The sequence below is a fragment of the Coregonus clupeaformis genome, chromosome 19 (genome assembly GCF_020615455.1).
Source record: "Coregonus clupeaformis isolate EN_2021a chromosome 19, ASM2061545v1, whole genome shotgun sequence".
Taxonomy (NCBI): Eukaryota; Metazoa; Chordata; class Actinopteri; order Salmoniformes; family Salmonidae; genus Coregonus; species Coregonus clupeaformis.
In genome coordinates this window covers 26853262-26874255 of record NC_059210.1, presented here as the reverse complement: position 1 = coordinate 26874255, position 20994 = coordinate 26853262, and the positions used below count along the sequence as shown (strand labels likewise).

Genomic DNA, 20994 nt, shown 5'->3' with positions numbered 1-20994 from the left:
TCCGTTCAAGCAGCTGTGTATTGGTGACCTTCCAGGGCTGGCGGAGCTTGGGACCATGTGTGACCCGTACCGGAGCTGCTCCATCAGCGAGGAGAACGGACTCAGCGCCTCATTCACCATCGCTCACGAGCTGGGTCATGTGTAAGTTAGTGATGTGCAGTTCGCAAACGATTTGTTATTTTTAAACTATTTTTACTGACTCGAGAGTCATGATTCATTTTACCAAGTGACTCGTTCATTTTAGTCATTCATTTTACCTGCTGGCTGGCCAAAATTAATCCTACAGCAGGATTATTACGCACTCCTCCAGCTCAGCGGCTCCAGAGACGTGCTCCGACCACCAACTGTCTATCACGTGTGCACAGAAAAATACATCAAATCAAATCAAATCAAAATGTATTTGTCACATGCACCGAATACAACAGTGAAATGCTTACTTACAAGCCCTTAACCAACAATGCAGTGCAACAATAAGTGTTATGTAAAAAATGGATAAGTATAAAATTAAAATTAAAATACGTTGGCTAGTAGGACTGATGGTAGAGGCAGATTACGCACTCGCCATCGGATCCTTACAAGGCACCCCGACCTACGTCATGCGAATTACAGGGATTTGGGCCTTAACACAATAGCACAATTGGTTAGGAGCCCGTAAAACGGCTGTCATTTTCTCCGGCGTCAAAAGTAGAACTGATAATTGATCTCATGGTGCAAGAATAAATGTAATGAATTGATTATTGAATGTTGTCGATTGACACAGCTTTGTAGAACCATGACACAGCCTACACAGCCTGCCTCTGCTCAGCAAACTTGAGAATGAATCATTTGGGGGGCTGATGTAGTACGCAAACAATATGTGCTTATCTCCCTCGCGACAGTCAAGAGTTGTTCACAATCTAGTCCAGTTGCGGCCGCAACTAGACCTCGTTTTAAAGGTATCAAGAAATAATCTTATTTGTATCCCTAGCCATCACAAATGTACATTGTTTGAAGCACACTGTTATAAGTCTCAGTCACAAATGACAGCTTCAAAAAGAGCCCTATGATAAATGAGAGGCTTTTAGAATCATGAGTCTTTCAAGTTTTTAGTTCATTGTTTGCTGGTAAGGGGGTCCTGCACACTCTGGGCATTACTGAATCAAATGAACGAAATTAGTCGAAATATTTGTTTTTTTAACTGAAGGAGTTGAAAAGATCTGAGTCAGTAAAAAGAGACGAACTTCCCATCACTAGTGTAAGTACTTTCTACCTCCCTCACCCCCCTGGCCCCCTCCTGGGCCTACCTCTCGGGGCCCCTGGGGCCTGCCCCGGCCCCGCACAACAAAAGCCCTCTTATCCTGGGTGCACACGCAGGTGCAAAACATAATAATGGAAAAAAGGGGTTTAATGACATGCCAGTCTTAATACCCTAGGGTAGTGCCCTGAGTTAAAGGGATACTTCGGGATTTTGGCAATGAGGCCATTTATCTACTTCCTCTGAGTCATATGAACTTGTGGATACCATTTTTACGTGTCTGTGTCCAGTATGAAGGAAGTTAGAGGTAGTTTTGAGAGCCAATGCTAGCTAGCATTAGCGCAATGACTGGAAGTAGCAGATACATAAAAAAAAAAAAAAAATGTTGTCATTTAGCAGACGCTCTTATCCAGAGCGACTTACAGGAGCAATTAGGGTTAAGTGCCTTGCTTAAGGGCACATCGACAGATTTTTCACCTAGTCGGCTCCGGGATTAGAACCAGCAACCTTTCGGTTACTGGCACAACGCTCTTACCCACTAAGCTACCTACCCATAGACTTCTAGCTAACGCTAGTTAGCAATTGCGCTAGCTCTAGTTATATAAAGGGCCTCATTGCCAAAATCCCGAAGTATCCCTTTAACCCTGTAGGTGTTACAGCTTTGTAGAGGCAGCCAGGCAGCTAGGGGGATGAGGAGGAGCTGAGACTCATCTGAAAGCCACTGCTGCCTGGGCTTTAGATGTGGTGGACCGGGGACCTCTGCATAGGGCAGCCATTGCTTTCAACTAGGCATCGAGATGGAAGGTGGTCATTGTAGGGACAAGTACATGTACATACATATTAAATGTCTTTAATTTAGTGGGGACGATTCATTATCAAAGGCTGAATAATGTTGGTTTTCAGGGGCTGACTTGTCCCCCAGGCTGTCCTAAACATTACCCCTAAAATAAGATAACACTACCTGAACCGTGTAAAATGCGGTCATACTATACTGCATAATTACTATGTAATAGCACTGTTATGATAACATTGCTCCCTGCTTGGGCCTGTTTCCACAACACACAGATGTCACCACATGTGTGAATGGAAAGAGAAGCCATATGAATAACCGCTTTGTGGCCTGATGACCAAGTCACAACATATGACCCAATCTCTCATAAGCCTGCATGCATTCTAAACATTAGGCCCAAATCACCATGACAAAACTGGGTATAAGTTATGAGGGATGCAAACTCTCTCTCTCTCTCTCTCTCTCTCTCTCTCTCTCTCTCTCTCTCTCTCTCTCTCTCTCTCTCTCTCTCTCTCTCTCTCTCTCTCTCTCTCTCTCTCTCTCTCTCTCTCTCTCTCTCTCTCTCTCTCTCCCTCCCTCCCTCCCTCCCTCTCTCTCTCCTGCCTCCCCTGATGGTTAAAGTGACAGATTTACGTTCCAGCCACTCTGGCCAGTTGTTGCTTGTTACACTCTAAGAAAAATGCTGGGTTGTTTGGTTGACCCAACTGCTGGGATGTAGGTGTTGGGTTGTTTTCTTTAAAAACTGCTGGGTTATTGATGCTGGATGCTGCGTTATTGGTGCTGGGTTATTGAGATATGAACCAGCGGATCAGAAGACTGGTGGCGTAGTTAAGTAGGATTTTTGTGAAAGAGCACAGTTTGAAAGATATGGCATATAGAAGCAAACCGGATGGACATCATGAAAATGATCGGAGAGGTTGAGGGTAGAGGAAGTTCAGGAGTAAAAACAAACAAAACAGAACTATTGTAAAATTGACTGTGTCCTTAAAATGTATATAGTATGTATAAGCTGGAAGTAGAGGCCTAAGCGTTGTTGTTCACTAGTTTACTCCAATTAGGGGAGGGGTGGTGGGGTTGGAAAGTAATAAAGGAAAATATATTTTTTTAAAGGATATGTGTATATATATGTATGTATATATATTTCTATGTATGTATGTATATGTATGTGTATATGTATGTGTATGTATGTATATGTATATAAATATTTGCGAAAAAAATATATCGGGGATTGGAAGTGATGCAGACAATTACATTGATGGAAGTTACAATCTATCTGCAATATTAAATCTACCCCATTAAAAAATAAAAAATAAAAATAATAATAATCTTAATAATCTCACAGGTGGCCAATAAAATCTTTCTTAAAGCCACGGCCCTAATAAACCACGCCTCCTGAAAATAATCTAAGGATTACATTAAAAAAGACCCAGCTGCTAGGTCAACCCACTGAACCCTGCATGAGAATAAAAAATACCCAATTGATGGTTAAATTAACCCATGTTTGAGTAATCCCATCAACCCAACATGTTGGGTTATTCACACAACCCAATTGGCTGGGTCAAAATAACCCAACATGTGTTCTGTCCACTATTTAACCAGCGCTGGCTTACCGTCCATCTGAGACCCAGTGCTGCTCCTCACACATTCCTCCAAAGACAGGGCTGGCTCTTTGGGCCTAGCGAGGGGAAACCAGCCCTCCTGTGTGGATCGGTTTATGCTAAAGTTCAAACAGCTGGACAGGCAGTTAGCTTTGCCTCTTGGTGCGTTTAATGGTTGGATATATTCACAAGATCCTCTCCTGAGTGTATAACGCTCTGAGAAACAGAGTGTCGGCCAGGTAGTGGAACAAACCAACGCTCTCACAATGTTGTAGATTAACGAAACGAAACCCTTAGCTCAGACTAATGGATAGGAGGCCTTTCTCATATACAGTAACTCAGGAAATGTGTTGGTACAAATAGCCACTTTGGGCTCTGCTAGTGTGGTGGAGTCACTTGATATTAATACAAAAGTAATACTTATATGGCTTAATAATGTTAAAAATGCTTAATCATCAAACGTAGCCAAGTCCTTGTCGTCTTAGACTTAGATCACAGCTGATCCTTCCTGACGTTTTGATGAGTCATTAGAGCTATGGATGGAAGACAGGCTATCTTTTTTAACGTCCGAGAAATATATCCAAAAGACCCCGCCACAAAACTTTATTGGCAGCTCAGTTTCCTTGCCCCATTGGACAAGCAGAATGGCTGATTCGATGAGGTCACAGGGGTTACTAAATATGGTTTGGATTTTGGAGGCCATAAATCCTGTGCGGAGGCAGCGATCTATCATTTCATTAGTCTTCTGTGTGTGTGTGTGTGTGTGTGCGCGTGTGCGCGTGTGTGTAGTGGCTCCAAAAGCTCCGTCTCTGTAGTGACAAGGCTGTGATTTTGCAGTGATGTTGTGATGATGTTGCTGATCTCTTGCTTTGTCAGAGTGCTGACAAAGCCTGTTGCTGCAGTCCCCACGGACTTATTAAGTCTTGTTTTTGTTCTCCCCCATATCGAGAGGAAGTCATCAGGTCCTCTTCTTCACTGTGAAAGTTACTCCCTTACTCTCACTGTTATTTATAGGGTGTTAAGTCTAGAAAAAAGTTGATTTGTCTTCTAGAGTCTTCTATAGATGTTTTGTTTTGTAGAAGTTGGAGGGATGCATATGATGATGTCATCTGTTTGGAATGAAGCTTGTTTTATTGCAGCTCAATAATAGGAGCCTGACTGTAGAGTAGAGTATTGCAGTACGTTATTATAGCTGGAGAAGATTATGATGTAAGTGCACAGTACTTCAGCAAATCTCCCTCCAGAGATCCCATTTTCCTGATTGAACTCAGACCGCATATGTCTCTCTCAGACATACAGAGAGCTACAGTAGCTCCCACTCTACTGTCATTTACAAATTCATCAACATAATAGGAAAAAAAAGAAGTCCTTTCTGAGTATTCCAGCCAATTTCCTCATGCATGCGCTTCTCAGTAACAGCCAGTGGCTCTCCCGGTGTGTGAGGACCTCATTACGGGCCAGGGGCAGGCTGTGGCTCAGAGCACTCAATTAGTCCCTGAGCGGCCAGGCCCCCACAACCCCCTGCCACCCCCGCTGGCCCCTGTAGGGTGGGCCCCATGCCAGGGTTAGAACCTGGGCCAGGCCTGCCTTCTTTGTGTGGCAGTCAGACCAAAGCCCCAGCCGAGAGCCCAGCCATACAGTAGGCTCACATCCTGCAGTAAACACCACGCAGCTGTGTGTGTGTGTGTGTGTGTGTGTGTGCAGATTAAGGCCGACCTCATCCTTCCACTAACACAGCACACACAGCCAGTTGAGTAGGTCAGGACATCCGCTCAGATCAACACAGCACAGCCCAGCAGCACTATTCTGGACATCACTATTCAGCTGGCTAGAATGAATTTAATCTGAGATGCAACGCTTTATAGGCCTTCATCTCTACATTTAAGTTCCGGATCATGTTCAATGAAGACCATTGCTTGGTTGGTGGTGTGTGTTTCCATGTCAGTTCTCTAGTTCTATATATCATAGTCAGTGGTCATGATTGAGGCTCATGTGATGTGAGTGTTCAGAACATGATGGCCTAACCATCTCTCTCAGCCTTAAGGCCCTTGAGAAGCTGACCCCTGACCTTGGGGAGGTGAGCGGGAGATGTGGTGGTGTGTTCTGTATGTGGGCAGTGCAGTGGGGGAATTATGCTGGTCAGATATACAGATCATTAAAGCATTAAAACGTCCTTCTGGCAGCTGGAGTTTTATTGAAAGCTATTGAGGCATTTGAAAACAGGTGGGAGAACCTATATGATGTGGTCGGGAAGTGTGTGTGTGAGCACACGTATGCATGTGTGCTCTCTCTGTGGGTGTGTGGTGAGTGTGTGGTATGGGGCAGGCCTGAAAAAGTCCACAAAATGTTTGAGGTCATTCCCCTGGTTAAAAATGGCAGATTATAAACCTTCTGACACTCATCCCCCTGGTTAGGGCTGATCCATTTAGCAGCCATCCCCCCTTTTCCCTGATCTCTCTCTGTGTGTAATCCCCCTCTCCATCCCTCCCCCTCGGCAGGTTCAACATGCCCCACGATGACAACCCCAAATGCAGGGAGGCAGGCATGAAGCACCAGTACCACGTCATGGCGCCCACCCTCAACTACGACACCAGCCCCTGGTCCTGGTCCAAGTGTAGTCGCAAGTACATCACCGAGTTTCTGGAGTAGGTACCTCCCGCTCCGTCCCTTTTTCTACAATTTGAAACACGATGTTCAGGATGCCATCATTCTCATAATGTACACATTTTCACAGATATACAGATCATTTTCACAGATATACAGATCATTTTCGCAGATATACAGTTCATTATGGGCCCTATTCAGACTTGAGATAAGTTGACTCAATATAGACTTAAGTCAAAAAAATTTGACTTAAGTCCATGTTTTATTTACTTAAAGTCTGTGTTAAGTCTACTCAAGTCTGAATCGGGCCCTATGACCTTTAGAGATACATGAGTCACTGTAATAAAACATTATAATATCTTCCATTTTCATTGGAAATGCAAGACAAAAAAATAACACAAGCAAAAAGTGTTTGTATTCTTGTGACAATCTGGTAAGCAACCTCTGAGCAGTGTAAACTGTGTTATTGCTTGGTGTGAGAGCGTATTTCCTGTTTGAAGCAGGAGTCTTCCTGGGGTGACCTGAGCGATTGATCCTCCCCTGCTCCTCCTCTGTCTCTGCACTCAGGCAGAACCAGCTCTTGAGATGCTGGACAAACAGTCATTTAGTCGCTAGCGTGCTTTCCCCGCGAAAACGGTAACACGGGGCAACGGCTCATTCAGTGGGCTCCAAAGCCAAGCGGTGGCCACCAACCTCTTCTGAAGGGCTTCCCTTTAAGATGGGAAATGTCAGTTATAATTAGATTTTCCCTGGACGTGACCCTTTGATCTCTCCTCCCGCTTTGTTGATTGTGAGCCTCCACAAAAGGCTGCCTTGTTGATGAGTTGTATCTTGGGAAGCGAGCGGTCGCTCCCATGCGAACACCTCGTATCGAGGCTGTAAGGGTACCCGCCCGCCCCGCCCCGCCACTGTGCTGTGCATAGTTTCCTACCAGCGGATGAATCCATCCATCCAGCTTTGAGTGTTTGAATTGAAAAATGTGAAAAGCAAGAAAAAGACAACTCCTTTACATTTTTTACTGCGGAATATTTTTGTCTGTATGTCAGCTGTGTTAGGCAGGCTGAGTGTTCAAGCACTCGATATGTGAGCGAGAGATAAATGTAAATGACTGTGAGTGAAACTTTCCATGCTGCATGAAGAAACAAGCTGATTTGTTTAACAGTGGCCATATTTATAAACAGTTCTGTGTGGCTGTGGAGAGGAGCGTAGGGTTCAGTGTGGAAGAGCCTCAGCGGTGGGAAAGGCCCCTGAGAGTGAGGCCCACTGCTTTTAAAGTCTGCATGGCTTCAACAATGAGGAGCATTGATCTAAACGATACCTTCACTCTCCACTAAGCTGGCCTGGTCAAGTACATCACTGTTTTGACTACCTATTCTTCTCTGAGAGCTCTCTAATGCACAACACTCTCCTGTCAACTTAAATATGGAGGGACACACTACCTCTCAACCCCTCTTCAGGAGCCAAACCCCCTCGTTCTTATTTCTGTGTATGTGTAATAACGTGAACTCCCGTTGTGTGCACACCTGAGAGCTGAGTGGAAAGTGTCTTTGGTGTTCTTGTTGTTACTTTGTGTAGACTGTGATATAAAGACACCATTCATTCCGCTCCTGGCAGCCCGCCAACCGGTATAAGCCACTAAACCTATATAAAGATCAAATTCAAATCTCTCTGTGTTGCCACCCACTAATTGATGTGTACACCTGTGTTGAGATCACATAATCATTAATACAGGCCAAGGCTATACATTTTCATTCCAATGCCAGACGCACACGTTGGGAATGATCCTAACCACACACAAACATCAGATGTCTCGCTAGTCTCAACCCAAAACAGTTAAATCGTTTTCTCACGTTTTGTTAAAAAAATTATACAAAAATCCTCAATTAATTCAAGATGCATTTTCTGTGAAAATGATCTTTTGATGAGTATTTATTTTCCAGTTATTTCTGTGTTACAATGGCAATGACTGTTGTACAGTCAGGTCCAAAATTATTGGCACCCTTGATAAAGATGAGCAAAAAATACTTTATAAAATAAACAATACTAATACTGAGCAATGCTGTATGCAAAAGAAAAGATTATGAATAGAATTGCTCAAAGAAATAGATTTTATTTAACCGGTTATAAACCAAATTCTCAAAAAGATACTTGTTAAAATGATTGGCACCCCTGTTTTCAATTCTCCGGCACCCTCCCCTTGCTACGATAACGGCACTGAGCCTTTTCTAAAATATTTAATGAGATTGGAGAACACATTAGGGGGGATCTTAGACCATTCCTCCATACATAATCTTTCCAGATCCTTGATATAATTTGGTCTATGCTTATGGACTGTCGTCTTCAATTCGAACTACAGATTTTCAATTGGGTTCAAGCCCGGAGACTGAGATGGCCATTGCAAATTGTTGATTTTGTGGACAATCATCTGTCCATAGCACCGGTTCCAATCAAAGTGCCAATGCTGTTTAGCAAACTTCAGGCGTTTACATTTGTTGGTGGCTCTCAATCACAGGAGGTTGGTGGCACCTTAATTTGGGAGAACGGGCTCATGGTAATGACTGGAGCAGAATGGTATCAAATACATCAAACACTTGGTTTCCAGGTGTTTGATGCCACTCCATTTGCTCCGTTATGGCCATTATTATGAGCCGTTCTCCCCTAAACAGCCTCCTGTGCTCTCAATACTGGTTTTTCTCTGTCAACCCTTCCAAAGAGCCTATTGGCATAGAGGTGGTGTCTAATTGTAGATTTGGAGACTTGGTGACCCTAAGATAAGACCAAGTTCTGTCATTCTCCAACTTTGACCTTTGGTCTTTTCTTTGCCTCCCAATCCATCTTCCTCACTGTGCGTGGGGGCCGTGCTCCCTGCCATCCAGGACCTCTGTATGTGTGTTATAAACTACATAATCACACACACACATAACACAAACACACATACACACACGAATACCGACATAACACAAACACATATACACACGCATACACACACACACAGACACTTTTTCACTCATCATTTGCTGCTGGTACTCTGTTCTTTATTTTACTCTTATTATTATCTATCCTGATGCCTAGTCACTTTACCCTGCCTTCATGTACATATCTAACTTAAATACCTCATACCCCTGCACATTGATCTGGTACTCCCTCTTGTTTATTTTATTCCTATTGTGTTACTATTTTTCTTTTAATTATAATTTTTTAACTCTGCATCGTTGGGAAGGGACCGTAAGCAAGCATTTCACCCGTTGTATTCGGCGCATTTGACAAATAAAATTTGATTTTTTATTTTATTTGACAAGATATACTTGCATCTAATACCAGGCAAGTTTGCCACTGTTTCGGTGGTTTTAAACTTCTTAATTGTAGCCCTAATAGTGGTAAGTGGTATATTCGTTTTTTTAGGTATTATTTTGTACCCATTGCCTGATTTATGGTGGTCAACAACCATTTCTCTCTTTTAGATTTGAGTTATTTGCCTTTTCCCACGGTGATGGACGACAAACAGATTTGACATGCTTTACCACATTTTTATACCCCAGTGAAACAGTAAACCATGGAAGGCCACAATACAGTTCCTTAAACTGAGATTAACTTTAAAAAGTTGAATATTAATGCATATTTTATTTAGTTTGATTTTATTTATAAGAATCTTTAGGGGTGCTAATAATTTTGACACCTATCTTTTTGAGAAACAATATATTAGTTGATAAAAAAAATCTCTCTCTCTGAGCAATTTTATTAGTATAAAATAGTATATTTTCCCATTTATTTTGAGCATACAATATTGCTCAGTATTTGTATTATTTATTTTATACAGTCTTCTTTAACCATCTTCATCAAGGGTTCCATTTTGGACCTGACTGTATATCTCCCTATGAAAAGGGGAATCACTCCAGTACTGTTTGCATTGAGTTTAATCCAACTGTGTTTAAAAAAGCCTCCCAATGGCTGCCACGTGTAGAACCTCTGTCGTTGCCAGAGGGGAGTCGTATCGCCTGTCTCGGGCTCTGCTGAGTCCTCTAAAAAACAGCGTGCCTAATCGGAAAATGGCTGCTTTTTCCCTTCTATCCGTCCAGTTTTTAATCATAGGCCCATACGGTTTCTGGAGTTCTGATTAGACAATGACAACCTGGTGAAAGACGCTTGAATATGGGCCATCATCTCTTCTCATTTTTCTGGACTCTGACAGATAGACAGACCACTACCTTATAGCTTTAATATGGGGCATCTCTCTCTCTCTCTCTGCTTCTCATGGCCTAACGGACTGACTGACCCCATCATAGCTTTCATCGTTTGTCTCTTCCCTTGCTCATTGTTAGGCAAACTCATTCCACCAAGCACTTGTAGTCTTTTTTGGATACAAAACCAATGGTTCCTTACAGTGTGTGTGGAAATTAAAGAAAACCGCAACGGTTTCACAAGATAAGCCCAGGTAATTATGGTCCTCCTCATATCAGCTGGTGGTGTACTGAAGTGTACACACACACACACACACACACACACACACACACACACACACACACACACACACACACACACAAAACACACATACACACACACACACACTGTAGTCTGCATGTAACAGGTGCCTGAGCTCCACACAGGGTACAAATTGTAAGAGAAGTGTCGACATGTCATATAATTACACACATTATAGGCTACACTGTTTCATCCCCAGTTTCTTTTTTGTTTTGTGTCGCAAAATAAATACAGAGGAAAAATCTTTTGAGGAATGGTTTACATTTGGTGAATGGTGTTTGACTACGTTTTGTGACCGTGCTTTTAACATTGTCTAACGCTTAGTGCTTCATTCATTGTTTTGGGTAAATAGCTCTACATGCAGTACATTTTATCCAGCTGTGCTTTGTTGTCTTGTTCTGTGCTGTAGGGGTAGGGTGTGGCTGACACACAATCTATCATTATAATAGTTATGGTGAACTAGCCTGATTTATGCTAACGTTACATAACTCAATGAAGGTACTCCAAATCCTCTGGTTTTTTTGTGCACAGAGAAATGTCTGTTAAATAAACATGTGGATGGGATAGCTTTGTGTCTGTATGGAAATGCAGCTTTATTCCCTCTGTATGATGGTGACGGCATTAGCTAATATATCAGGTCACTCAGGGGAAGTGGTGTCAGTCTCAATGTTAGGTAACATCACACATCAGAGCAGACCACCCACATGGGACAAGGTGCTGTGTACATCTGAATATCATCACCCCTGGAGATGTTTGTGTTGCAATTATAAATGTCAAAGAAGTTACACATTGCCTACTTTCGTTCATACAACTATTGTATGTATCTTGACAGGAAGCTCTTGGTGTGATGATGCAGGAAGCAGAGCTGGAACACTCGGATCACCTTAATACACCTTTTACGCATGTTTATTTACTGTTTGTGTTTGTGTGTGTATGTATGTGTGTGTTACCTTCCACCTTTCAGCACAGGGTATGGAGAGTGCCTATTGGACGAGCCAGTGAGCAGAACGTACGAGATGTCCAACCACCTCCCTGGTCAGATTTACAATGCCAACCGGCAGTGTGAGCTCATGTTTGGCCCTGGCTCAATGGTCTGCCCTTACATGGTGAGCCAGGTTGCATTCCTTTCCTCTCAACCAAGTGTCTCTCAGGGTATGTCCCAAATGGCACCCTGTTCCCTATGGGTGTAGGCAATTCCATAGGGCTTTGGTCAAGTAGTGGACTATATAGGGAATATGGTGCCATTTGGGATGAGGCCTTAGTCCCTCTATGATCTACAAAAAAGTGTGCCCTCAACCAAACCCCCATGGAGAAGGCTGTCATATGCTTCTAAGTTTCTAATGTGTCTTGTCTGTGATACGGTGTTGAGATGATGAAGTCATAGCGTTACATAGACAACACTGTAAGGCCCAGTCAGTGTTTTTCATGAGCTGTCTGTATGACGGACAGCTTTGGTGGTTTTATGAGACAATTAGCTTTTTTCAGATTTAACAGACTGCTGGGAGGCAAGTTGATTTCCTTCAGAGCAGCACACGTTCTCATGTTGAACATCCTTTAAGACTGACTGAGGATGGAAGGAAGAAATGGTTATCTTGCCAGTCACTTACCCTGTGGGCTCGGCCCGCTCTCATCTAGTTGGAGACTTCTGGAGTCATGTTTAGCTAATCTATGGTGATAGTAACAGCTGCCCAGGTGGCTGTAAAAGTTAGTGTGGTTTGGTTCCTAGTGGCTGAACTGTCCATAAAGTCTGTTACACATCTCACTGGTACAGTACACGTCTCCTGTCTCCTGTCTGACTGTCAATATTAGGGATTTATAGTTTAGTGTAAAACATCTAAATGATTCTCCTGCAGTGGACAGTGGGATTTTGTAACAGTGTTTAATTCTTCCTTCCTCTCTCTGTCTCTCCCGTTCTCTCTCCAACATGTCTCTCTGTCCAACGTGTCTCTCTCTCCCCCTTTCTCCCGCATGTCTCTTTGTCCCCCTCTCTCACTCTCTCTCTCCACACAGAAACAATGTAAGAGGCTTTGGTGTACGAGTGCTGAGGGGGACCATAAGGGGTGTCGGACACAGCACATGCCCTTGGCTGATGGGACAGACTGTGGACATGGAATGGTAGGACAGAATGTTGTATTTCTTGCATTGGATCCCGTAATGACATTTAAATGGAGGGTAGGATGACAAACAAAGTGTATTATCTACTGCGGTATTACAGTAATACCACTGTTCATGTTTTGCCTTTCTGTTATCAAGGAGCATATTTCAAACAAAACGTTCAGCGAGTAACCTGAAGCTTGAACATTAGCCTTAACCATGCTCTGAGGCCCCTACCCTCATTAAACCTCATGTTCTCACCGCCTTGGGATGCTATGCTAATTAGCACTGTGGCAGGGGTGGTTGTGGGTACATAGTGAAAGGTACTGAGGAAGGGGCTGAGGGAAAGAAGAGTAAGACAGGGCTGGGGGAGAAGGAGAGGTGAAAGCGCTGGGGGGTGGGGGGCGGTAGAGAGGGTTTTGACGGGCTGGAGGAAGCAGGTTAGCGTTTTTCGTCATTAATCTTGTTCTGGAGGCGGCTCTGTAGAGTGCTCACTAGCTAGCACAGCCACAAAGTCATAAAATCTCATTTTCAACCCAACCTTAACCCTAACCTTAACCATACTGCTAACCCTAATGCCTAATCCTAACCTTAAATTAAGAAGAAAAATAAGGTTTTATGAATTCTTACAATATAGGCAATTTTGACTTTGCAGCTGGCCTTTCTAAGGGGAAATTGTTCAGTTCTGCCTCCAGGACAAGACTCATGACAATACATGTCAACCTGCTGGAGGAATGGGGGGATGATATGGGGCTGGGGGAAAGAGGGGATGAAATGGGGCAGGGGAAGATAGGGGATGATTTGGGGCTGGGGGAAAGAGAGGATGATATGGGGCTGGGGGAAAGAGGGGATGAAATGGGGCTGGGGAAGAGAGAAGGGTGAGATGATGTGTTTGGGGAAAGAGGGATAAGAGGGGACATGGGGAGAGAGGGAGATAGAGGGAGAGAAAAGGAGGGGGAGCAGTAGAGGTGAAGGCTCGGGCACTTTGAAAGGAGATGCCGCCAGCCGTTCACAGTTGAGTCACCTAGTTCTGAACCCGTGACCCTAAAACCTCTTTAAAAGGCGGGTAAGTGGGTCAGTGGTCAGGCCATAACAGAGCCCAAGGCTGAGGCCATGCAGCTCTGTACTCCCTCCACTCTGCTCAGCTCTGTTCTGCTCAGCTCAGCTCACACAATAGACCTCACATCAATGATTCCAAAAAAGGAGGAGAGGGAGGAGGAGGAGGGAAAGAAGGGAGAGGTGGGCTAGGGGTGTTTGTATGTGGTGGTGGTGCTGGTGGGGTGAGAGGTAGTGGACCCTCTCTTCTAGTTAACTCTTTCCCCCCCAAACTGCAAAAAGTGAAATCAAAGCAAGTGTAAATATTTTATATTGAGTATTAATTCACATAAAGGGATACTTCAGGATTTTGGCAATAAGGCACTTTATCTACTTTACCTTTTTTATGTCTCTGTGTAAAGTATGAAGGAAGTTAGAGGTAGTTTCGTGAGCCAATGCTAACTAGCACTAGCGCAATGACTGGAAGTCTATGCGCTAGTCTATATCAGATACCACACCCGTCGCTATGGGCGGGCCATAGGGGGCCGGGCCCGCCCCCAAAAATGCTTGTGCCCCCCCCCACTTGAGGGAATTTATTATTAAATATACGTACTGTAGGCTAATAATAATTGTGCCCTGCCCTCCCATGCATTTCATATGCCCCCCTTAAGACTGAGGTCTGGCGACGGGTCTGACAGATACCCATAGACTTCCAGTCATCGCACTAACACTAGTTAGACATTGCGCTAGCTCTAGTTAGCAACTTCCTTTAAACTGCACACAGAAACATAAAAATGGTATCCACGAGTTCATCTGACTCTGAGGAAATTGTCATTGGCAAATCATTTTGCTTATTTTAACCTAAAAAAGGGTTAATACAAGCAATTTATTTAATTTCAAGATATTTTATATTTTTCAATATCTAGAAAAATATCTTGAAATAAGATAAATTACTTGTATTAAACCTTTTTTAGGTTCAAATAAGCAAAATTATACAAGCCTTAATCAAGTAATTGATCTTATTTCAAGACATTTCTCAAGATATTTTACCTTAAGGTAAAATATCTTTATTTCTCGAGATTTTTTACCTTAAGTTAAAGTATCTTGAAAGATATCTTAAAAGAAGATAAATTACTTGTATTGAGCCTTTTTTGGGGTTAATGATCTGCCAATGACGTTGGATACTTTACCTTGGTAAGAAAAAACAAGAATTAGCGCTCAATATAAGATATATTGAGTGTTTTCCCATGTAAGCTCAATATGTTCCACAATGTCTCTGTATTTTTTCCCCCTGCACCATCCTGTTAAGGCTTGGATTACTACACTTAAATTACGATAAATTAACTTGGGATGGCTAACATCTTAATCCAACCAAAACAGCTGCAGTATAATGTAACTGTCATGGGATAGCAATTCTAAATACCTATGTGTGTCATTAACTGTGGTGGATTGTGGGAAACCCTCTTGAAAAGACTCTGCATTAGTTTGATCATGCCTGATGGTTTGCCATGACGACCTGTATATACAGTTGAAGTCGGAAGTTTACATACACTTACAGTGGGGGAAAAAAGTATTTAGTCAGCCACCAATTGTGCAAGTTCTCCCACTTAAAAAGATGAGAGAGGCCTGTAATTTTCATCATAGGTACACGTCAACTATGACAGACGAATTGAGGGAAAAAAATCCAGAAAATCACATTGTAGGATTTTTAATGAATTGATTTGCAAATTATGGTGGAAAATAAGTATTTGGTCACCTACAAACAAGCAAGATTTCTGGCTCTCACAGACCTGTAACTTCTTCTTTAAGAGGCTCCTCTGTCCTCCACTCGTTACCTGTATTAATGGCACCTGTTTGAACTTGTTATCAGTATAAAAGACACCTGTCCACAACCTCAAACAGTCACACTCAAACTCCACTATGGCCAAGACCAAAGAGCTGTCAAAGGACACCAGAAACAAAATTGTAGACCTGCACCAGGCTGGGAAGACTGAATCTGCAATAGGTAAGCAGCTTGGTTTGAAGAAATCAACTGTGGGAGCAATTATTAGGAAATGGAAGACATACAAGACCACTGATAATCTCCCTCGATCTGGGGCTCCACGCAAGATCTCACCCCGTGGGGTCAAAATGATCACAAGAATGGTGAGCAAAAATCCCAGAACCACACGGGGGACCTAGTGAATGACCTGCAGAGAGCTGGGACCAAAGTAACAAAGCCTACCATCAGTAACACACTACGCCGCCAGGGACTCAAATCCTGCAGTGTCCCCTGCTTAAGCCAGTACATGTCCAGGCCTGTCTGAAGTTTGCTAGAGTGCATTTGGATGATCCAGAAGAGGATTGGGAGAATGTCATATGGTCAGATGAAACCAAAATAGAACTTTTTGGTAAAAACTCAACTCGTCGTGTTTGGAGGACAAAGAATGCTGAGTTGCATCCAAAGAACACCATACCTACTGTGAAGCATGGGGGTGGAAACATCATGCTTTGGGGCTGTTTTTCTGCAAAGGGACCAGGACGACTGATCCGTGTAAAGGAAAGAATGAATGGGGCCATGTATCGTGAGATTTTGAGTGAAAACCTCCTTCCATCAGCAAGGGCATTGAAGATGAAACGTGGCTGGGTCTTTCAGCATGACAATGATCCCAAACACACCGCCCGGGCAACGAAGGAGTGGCTTCGTAAGAAGCATTTCAAGGTCCTGGAGTGGCCTAGCCAGTCTCCAGATCTCAACCCCATAGAAAATCTTTGGAGGGAGTTGAAAGTCCGTGTTGCCCAGCGACAGCCCCAAAACATCACTGCTCTCGAGGAGATCTGCATGGAGGAATGGGCCAAAATACCAGCAACAGTGTGTGAAAACCTTGTGAAGACTTACAGAAAACGTTTGACCTGTGTCGTTGCCAACAAAGGGTATATAACAAAGTATTGAGAAACTTTTGTTATTGACCAAATACTTATTTTCCACCATCATTTGCAAATAAATTCATTAAAAATCCTACAATGTGATTTCCTGGATTTTTTTTCCTCATTTTGTCTGTCATAGTTGACGTGTACCTATGATGAAAATTACAGGCCTCTCTCATCTTTTTAAGTGGGAGAACTTGCACAATTGGTGGCTGACTAAATACTTTTTTTCCCCACTGTAGGTTGGAGTCATTAAAACTCGTTTTTCAAGCACTTCACAAATTTCTTGTTAACAAACTATAGTTTTGGCAAGTCGGTTAGGACATCTACTTTGTGCATGACACAAGTCATTTTTCCAACAATTGTTTACAGACAGATTATTTCACTTATAATTCACTGTTTCACAATTCCAGTGGGTCAGAAGTTTACATACAGTATCCTGTTTAATTTATCTAATTTAAATTGAAGTATGATCTGGCCTTAATGGCCACGTACTCTTATAATCACAGCCAGAAGATGACTGGCCACCCCTCAGAGCCTGGTTCCTCTCTAGGTTTCTTCCTAGGTTCCTGCCTTTCAAGGGAGTTTTTCTTAGCCACTGTGCTTCTGCAACTGCATTGCTTGCTCTTTGGGGATTTCGACTCAGTATCTGTACAGCACTTTGTGAAAACTGCCGATGTAAAATGGGCTTTTTAAAATACGATTGATTGATTGATTGATTGAGAAATTCTGGCTTGTTCCCACAATAGTATCCTGCTGCATAACATGTCTGTCTTTGGGACATACTCAAGTACAGTGTTTTCGCTTCATGCACTTTAAATACTTAAAAGAAGATCACAAAGGTTTTTTCTGCCCTTTTTCATCTCTCTGGTGCCACCACCTCTCTCTCTCTATCCCTCTATCTCTCTCTCTCTCTCTCTCTCTCTCTCTATCTCTCTCTCTCTCTCTCTCTCTCTCTCTCTCTCTCTCTCTATCCCTCTATCTCTCTCTCTCTCTCTCATCCCCTCTATCTCTCTCTCTCTCTCTCTCTCTCTCTCTCTCTCTCTCTCTCTCTCTCTCTCTCTCTCTCTCTCTCTCTCTCTCTCTCTCTCTCTCTCTCTCTGTCTCTCTCTGTCTCTCTGTCTTTCTCTCTCTCACTCTCTCACTGTCTCTCTCTCTCTCACTCTCTCTCTCTCTCAATTTCAATTTCAATTCAATTGAAGGGCTTTATTGGCATGGGAAACATATGTTTAGATTGCCAAAGCAAGTGAAATAGATAATAAACAAAAGTGAAATAAACAATAACAAATTAAAAGACTAAAGACATTTCAAATGTAATATTATGTATATATACAGTGTTATAATGATGTGCAAATAGTTAAAGTACAAAAAGGAAAAAAAATAAACATAAATATAGGTTGTATTTACAATGGTGTTTGTTCTTCACTGGTTGCCCTTTTCTTGTGGCAACAGGTCACAAATCTTGCTGCTTTTATTGCACACTGTGGTATTTCACCCAATAGATATGGGAGTTTATCCAAATTTGATTTGTTTTCGAATTATTTGTGTTTCTGTGTAATCTGAGGGAAATATGTGTCTCTAATATGGTCATACATTCGGCAGGAAGTTAGGAAGTTCAGCTCCGTTTCCACCTCATTTTGTGGGCAGTGTGCACATAGCCTGTCTTCTCTTGAGAGCCAGGTCTGCCTACATAGTCAAATAGTTCCTTAATTTTGGGTCAGTCACAGTGGTCAGGTATTCTGCCACTGTGTACTCTCTGTTTACGGCTAAATAGCATTCTAGTTTGCTCAGTTTTTTTGTAAATTCTTTCCAATGTGTCAACTAATTATCTTTTTGTTTTCTCATTATTTGGTTGGGTCTAATTGTGTTGCTGTCCTGGGGCTCTGTGGGGTCTGTTTGTGTTTGTGAACAGAGCCCCAGGACCAGCTTGCTTAGGGGACTCTTCTCCAGGTTAATCTCTCTGTAGGTGATGGCTTTGTTATGGAAGGTTTGGGAATCGCTTCCTTTTAAGTGGTTGTAGAATTTAGCGGCTCTTTTCTGGATTTTCATAATTACCGGGTATCGGCCTAATTCTGCTCTGCATGTATTATTTGATGTTTTACGTTGTACACTGAGGATATTTTTGCAGAAATCTGCATGCAGAGTCTCAATTAGATGTTTGTCCCATTTTGTGAAATCTTGGTTGGTGAGCGGACCATAAAGGGTAATGGGTTCTATAACTGATTCAAGTATTTTTAGCCAGATCCTAATTGGTATGTCAAATGTTATGTTCCTTTTGATGGCGTAGAAGGCCCTTCTTGCCTTGTCTATCAGATCGTTCACAGCTTTGTGGAAGTTACCTGTGGCGCTGATGTTTAGGCCGAGGTATGTATCGTTTTGTGTGTTCTAGGGCGACGGTGTCTAGATGGAATTTGTATTTGTGGTCCTGGCAACTGGACCTTTTTTGGAACACCATTATTTTTGTCTTACTGAGATTTACTGTCAGGGCCCAGGTCTGACAGAATTTGTGCAGAAGATCTAGGTGCTGCTGTAGGCCCTCCTTGGTTGGGGACAGAAGCACCAGATCATCAGCAAACAGTAGACATTTTACTTCAGATTCTAGTAGTGTGAGGCCGGGTGCTGATATATATGTTGAAGAGGGTGGGGCTTAAGCTGCATCCCTGTCTCACCCCACGGCCCTGTGGAAAGAAATGTGTGTGTTTTTTGCCAATTTTAACCGCACACTTGTTGTTTGTGTACATGGATTTTATAATGTCGTATGTTTTTCTCCCAACAACCACTTTCCATCAATTTGTATAGCAGATCCTCATGCCAAATTGAGTCAAAAGCTTTTTTGAAATCAACAAAGCATGAGAAGACTTTGCCTTTGTTTTGGTTTGTTTGTTTGTCAATTAGGGTGTGCAGGGTGAATACGTGGTCTGTCGTATGGTAATTTGGGAAAAAGCCAATTTGACGTTTGCTCAGTACATTGTTTTCACTGAGGAAATGTGTGAGTCTGCTGTTAATGATAATACAGAGGATTTTCCCAAGGTTGCTGTTGATGCATATCCCACGGAAGTTATTGGGGACAGATTTGTTTCCACTTTTGTGGATTGGGGTGATCAGTCCTTGGTTCCAAATATTGGGTAAAATGCCAGAGCTAAGGATGATGTTAAAGAGTTTAAGTATAGCGAATTGGAATTTGTGGTCTGTATATTTTATCATTTAATTGAGGATACCATCAACACCACAGGCCTTCTTGGGTTGGAGGGTTTGTATTTTGTCCTGTAGTTCATTCAATGTAATTGGAGAATCCAGTGGTTTCTGGTAGTCTTTAATAGTTTATTCTAAGATTTGTATTTGATCATGTATATCTTTTTGCTGTTTGTTCTTTGTTATAGGGCCAAAAAGATTGGAGAAGTGGTTTACCCATACATCTCTGTTTTGGATTGATAACTCTTCGTAAGGAACTGGGGCACTATGCTGAGCTCATGTTGTACTCTCTAGTATTCTATCTCTCTCTCTCTCTCTCTCTCTCTCTCTCTCTCTCTCTCTCTCTCTCTCTCTCTCTCTCTCTCAAGACTGTCTTTCTCTCCCACTCCCTCCCTCTCTCACTATGCTCTCTGTGTGCTGTGGACCCTCTCCTCTTGTGGGGCGCTGGAGTGAGTAATGTGGTCATGTGACCCCTGGCGGTGCTTCTGTCATCTGGCCCAGTGGGCCGTGTGTTAACAAGGGCATCCCATCATTTGTTGTCTATAAATACTGCCACCACCCTCCTCCTCCTCTCCTCCTCCTCCTCCTCGCGTCTTCTTCAAAAGGGCCCTGCCTGTCTGTGTAGCTCTGGGGCCAACCAGCGCGTTCAATCAGGGCATGTCAGCCGAAAGGCAGGCCCTCACTTTGAAGAGAACAGCCTTCCCTCCCTCACTGCTTCTCTTCTCACCACGCAGGGCAGGCAGACTCACAGTAGCTTGGTGGGTGGCGAGAAGAATGCAGCCCTGACTTGAATGAAGCAAATGTGCTGTTGTTGTTGCCCACCAGTTATTAAGCACCTTACCCAGTGTTTAGGCCTGAGTGTGTGGCTGAAAGAAAGCTCTGTTGAAGGTTATTTTGTGTGTTATGTTCTGCTTGGTGCGATGGATGGAAATGTCAATTGCGTTCAATTTCAAGACCTTCAATTCTTTCGAGTTCTGCATTTTACTTGAACTATAACACTTCCAGACTTCTTTCCAAAAGGTTGTTTTGAATGACTCGTGTCAGAGAAGAGCCAGAGAGGA

At 42.9% G+C, this 20994-nt stretch overlaps 1 protein-coding gene across 1 annotated transcript in view; it reads left to right on the top strand.

Moving 5' to 3' along the window:
- LOC121531750 (A disintegrin and metalloproteinase with thrombospondin motifs 20-like) overlaps nt 1–20994 on the top strand; it is a 116743-nt gene that overhangs the window by 22972 nt on the left and 72777 nt on the right. Inside the window, exons 8-11 of the mRNA XM_041837170.1 lie at nt 36–141; nt 6121–6267; nt 11670–11811; nt 12716–12820. Of these exons, the coding sequence (XP_041693104.1) occupies nt 36–141; nt 6121–6267; nt 11670–11811; nt 12716–12820 (500 nt within the window). The remainder of the gene's footprint in view (nt 1–35; nt 142–6120; nt 6268–11669; nt 11812–12715; nt 12821–20994) is intronic.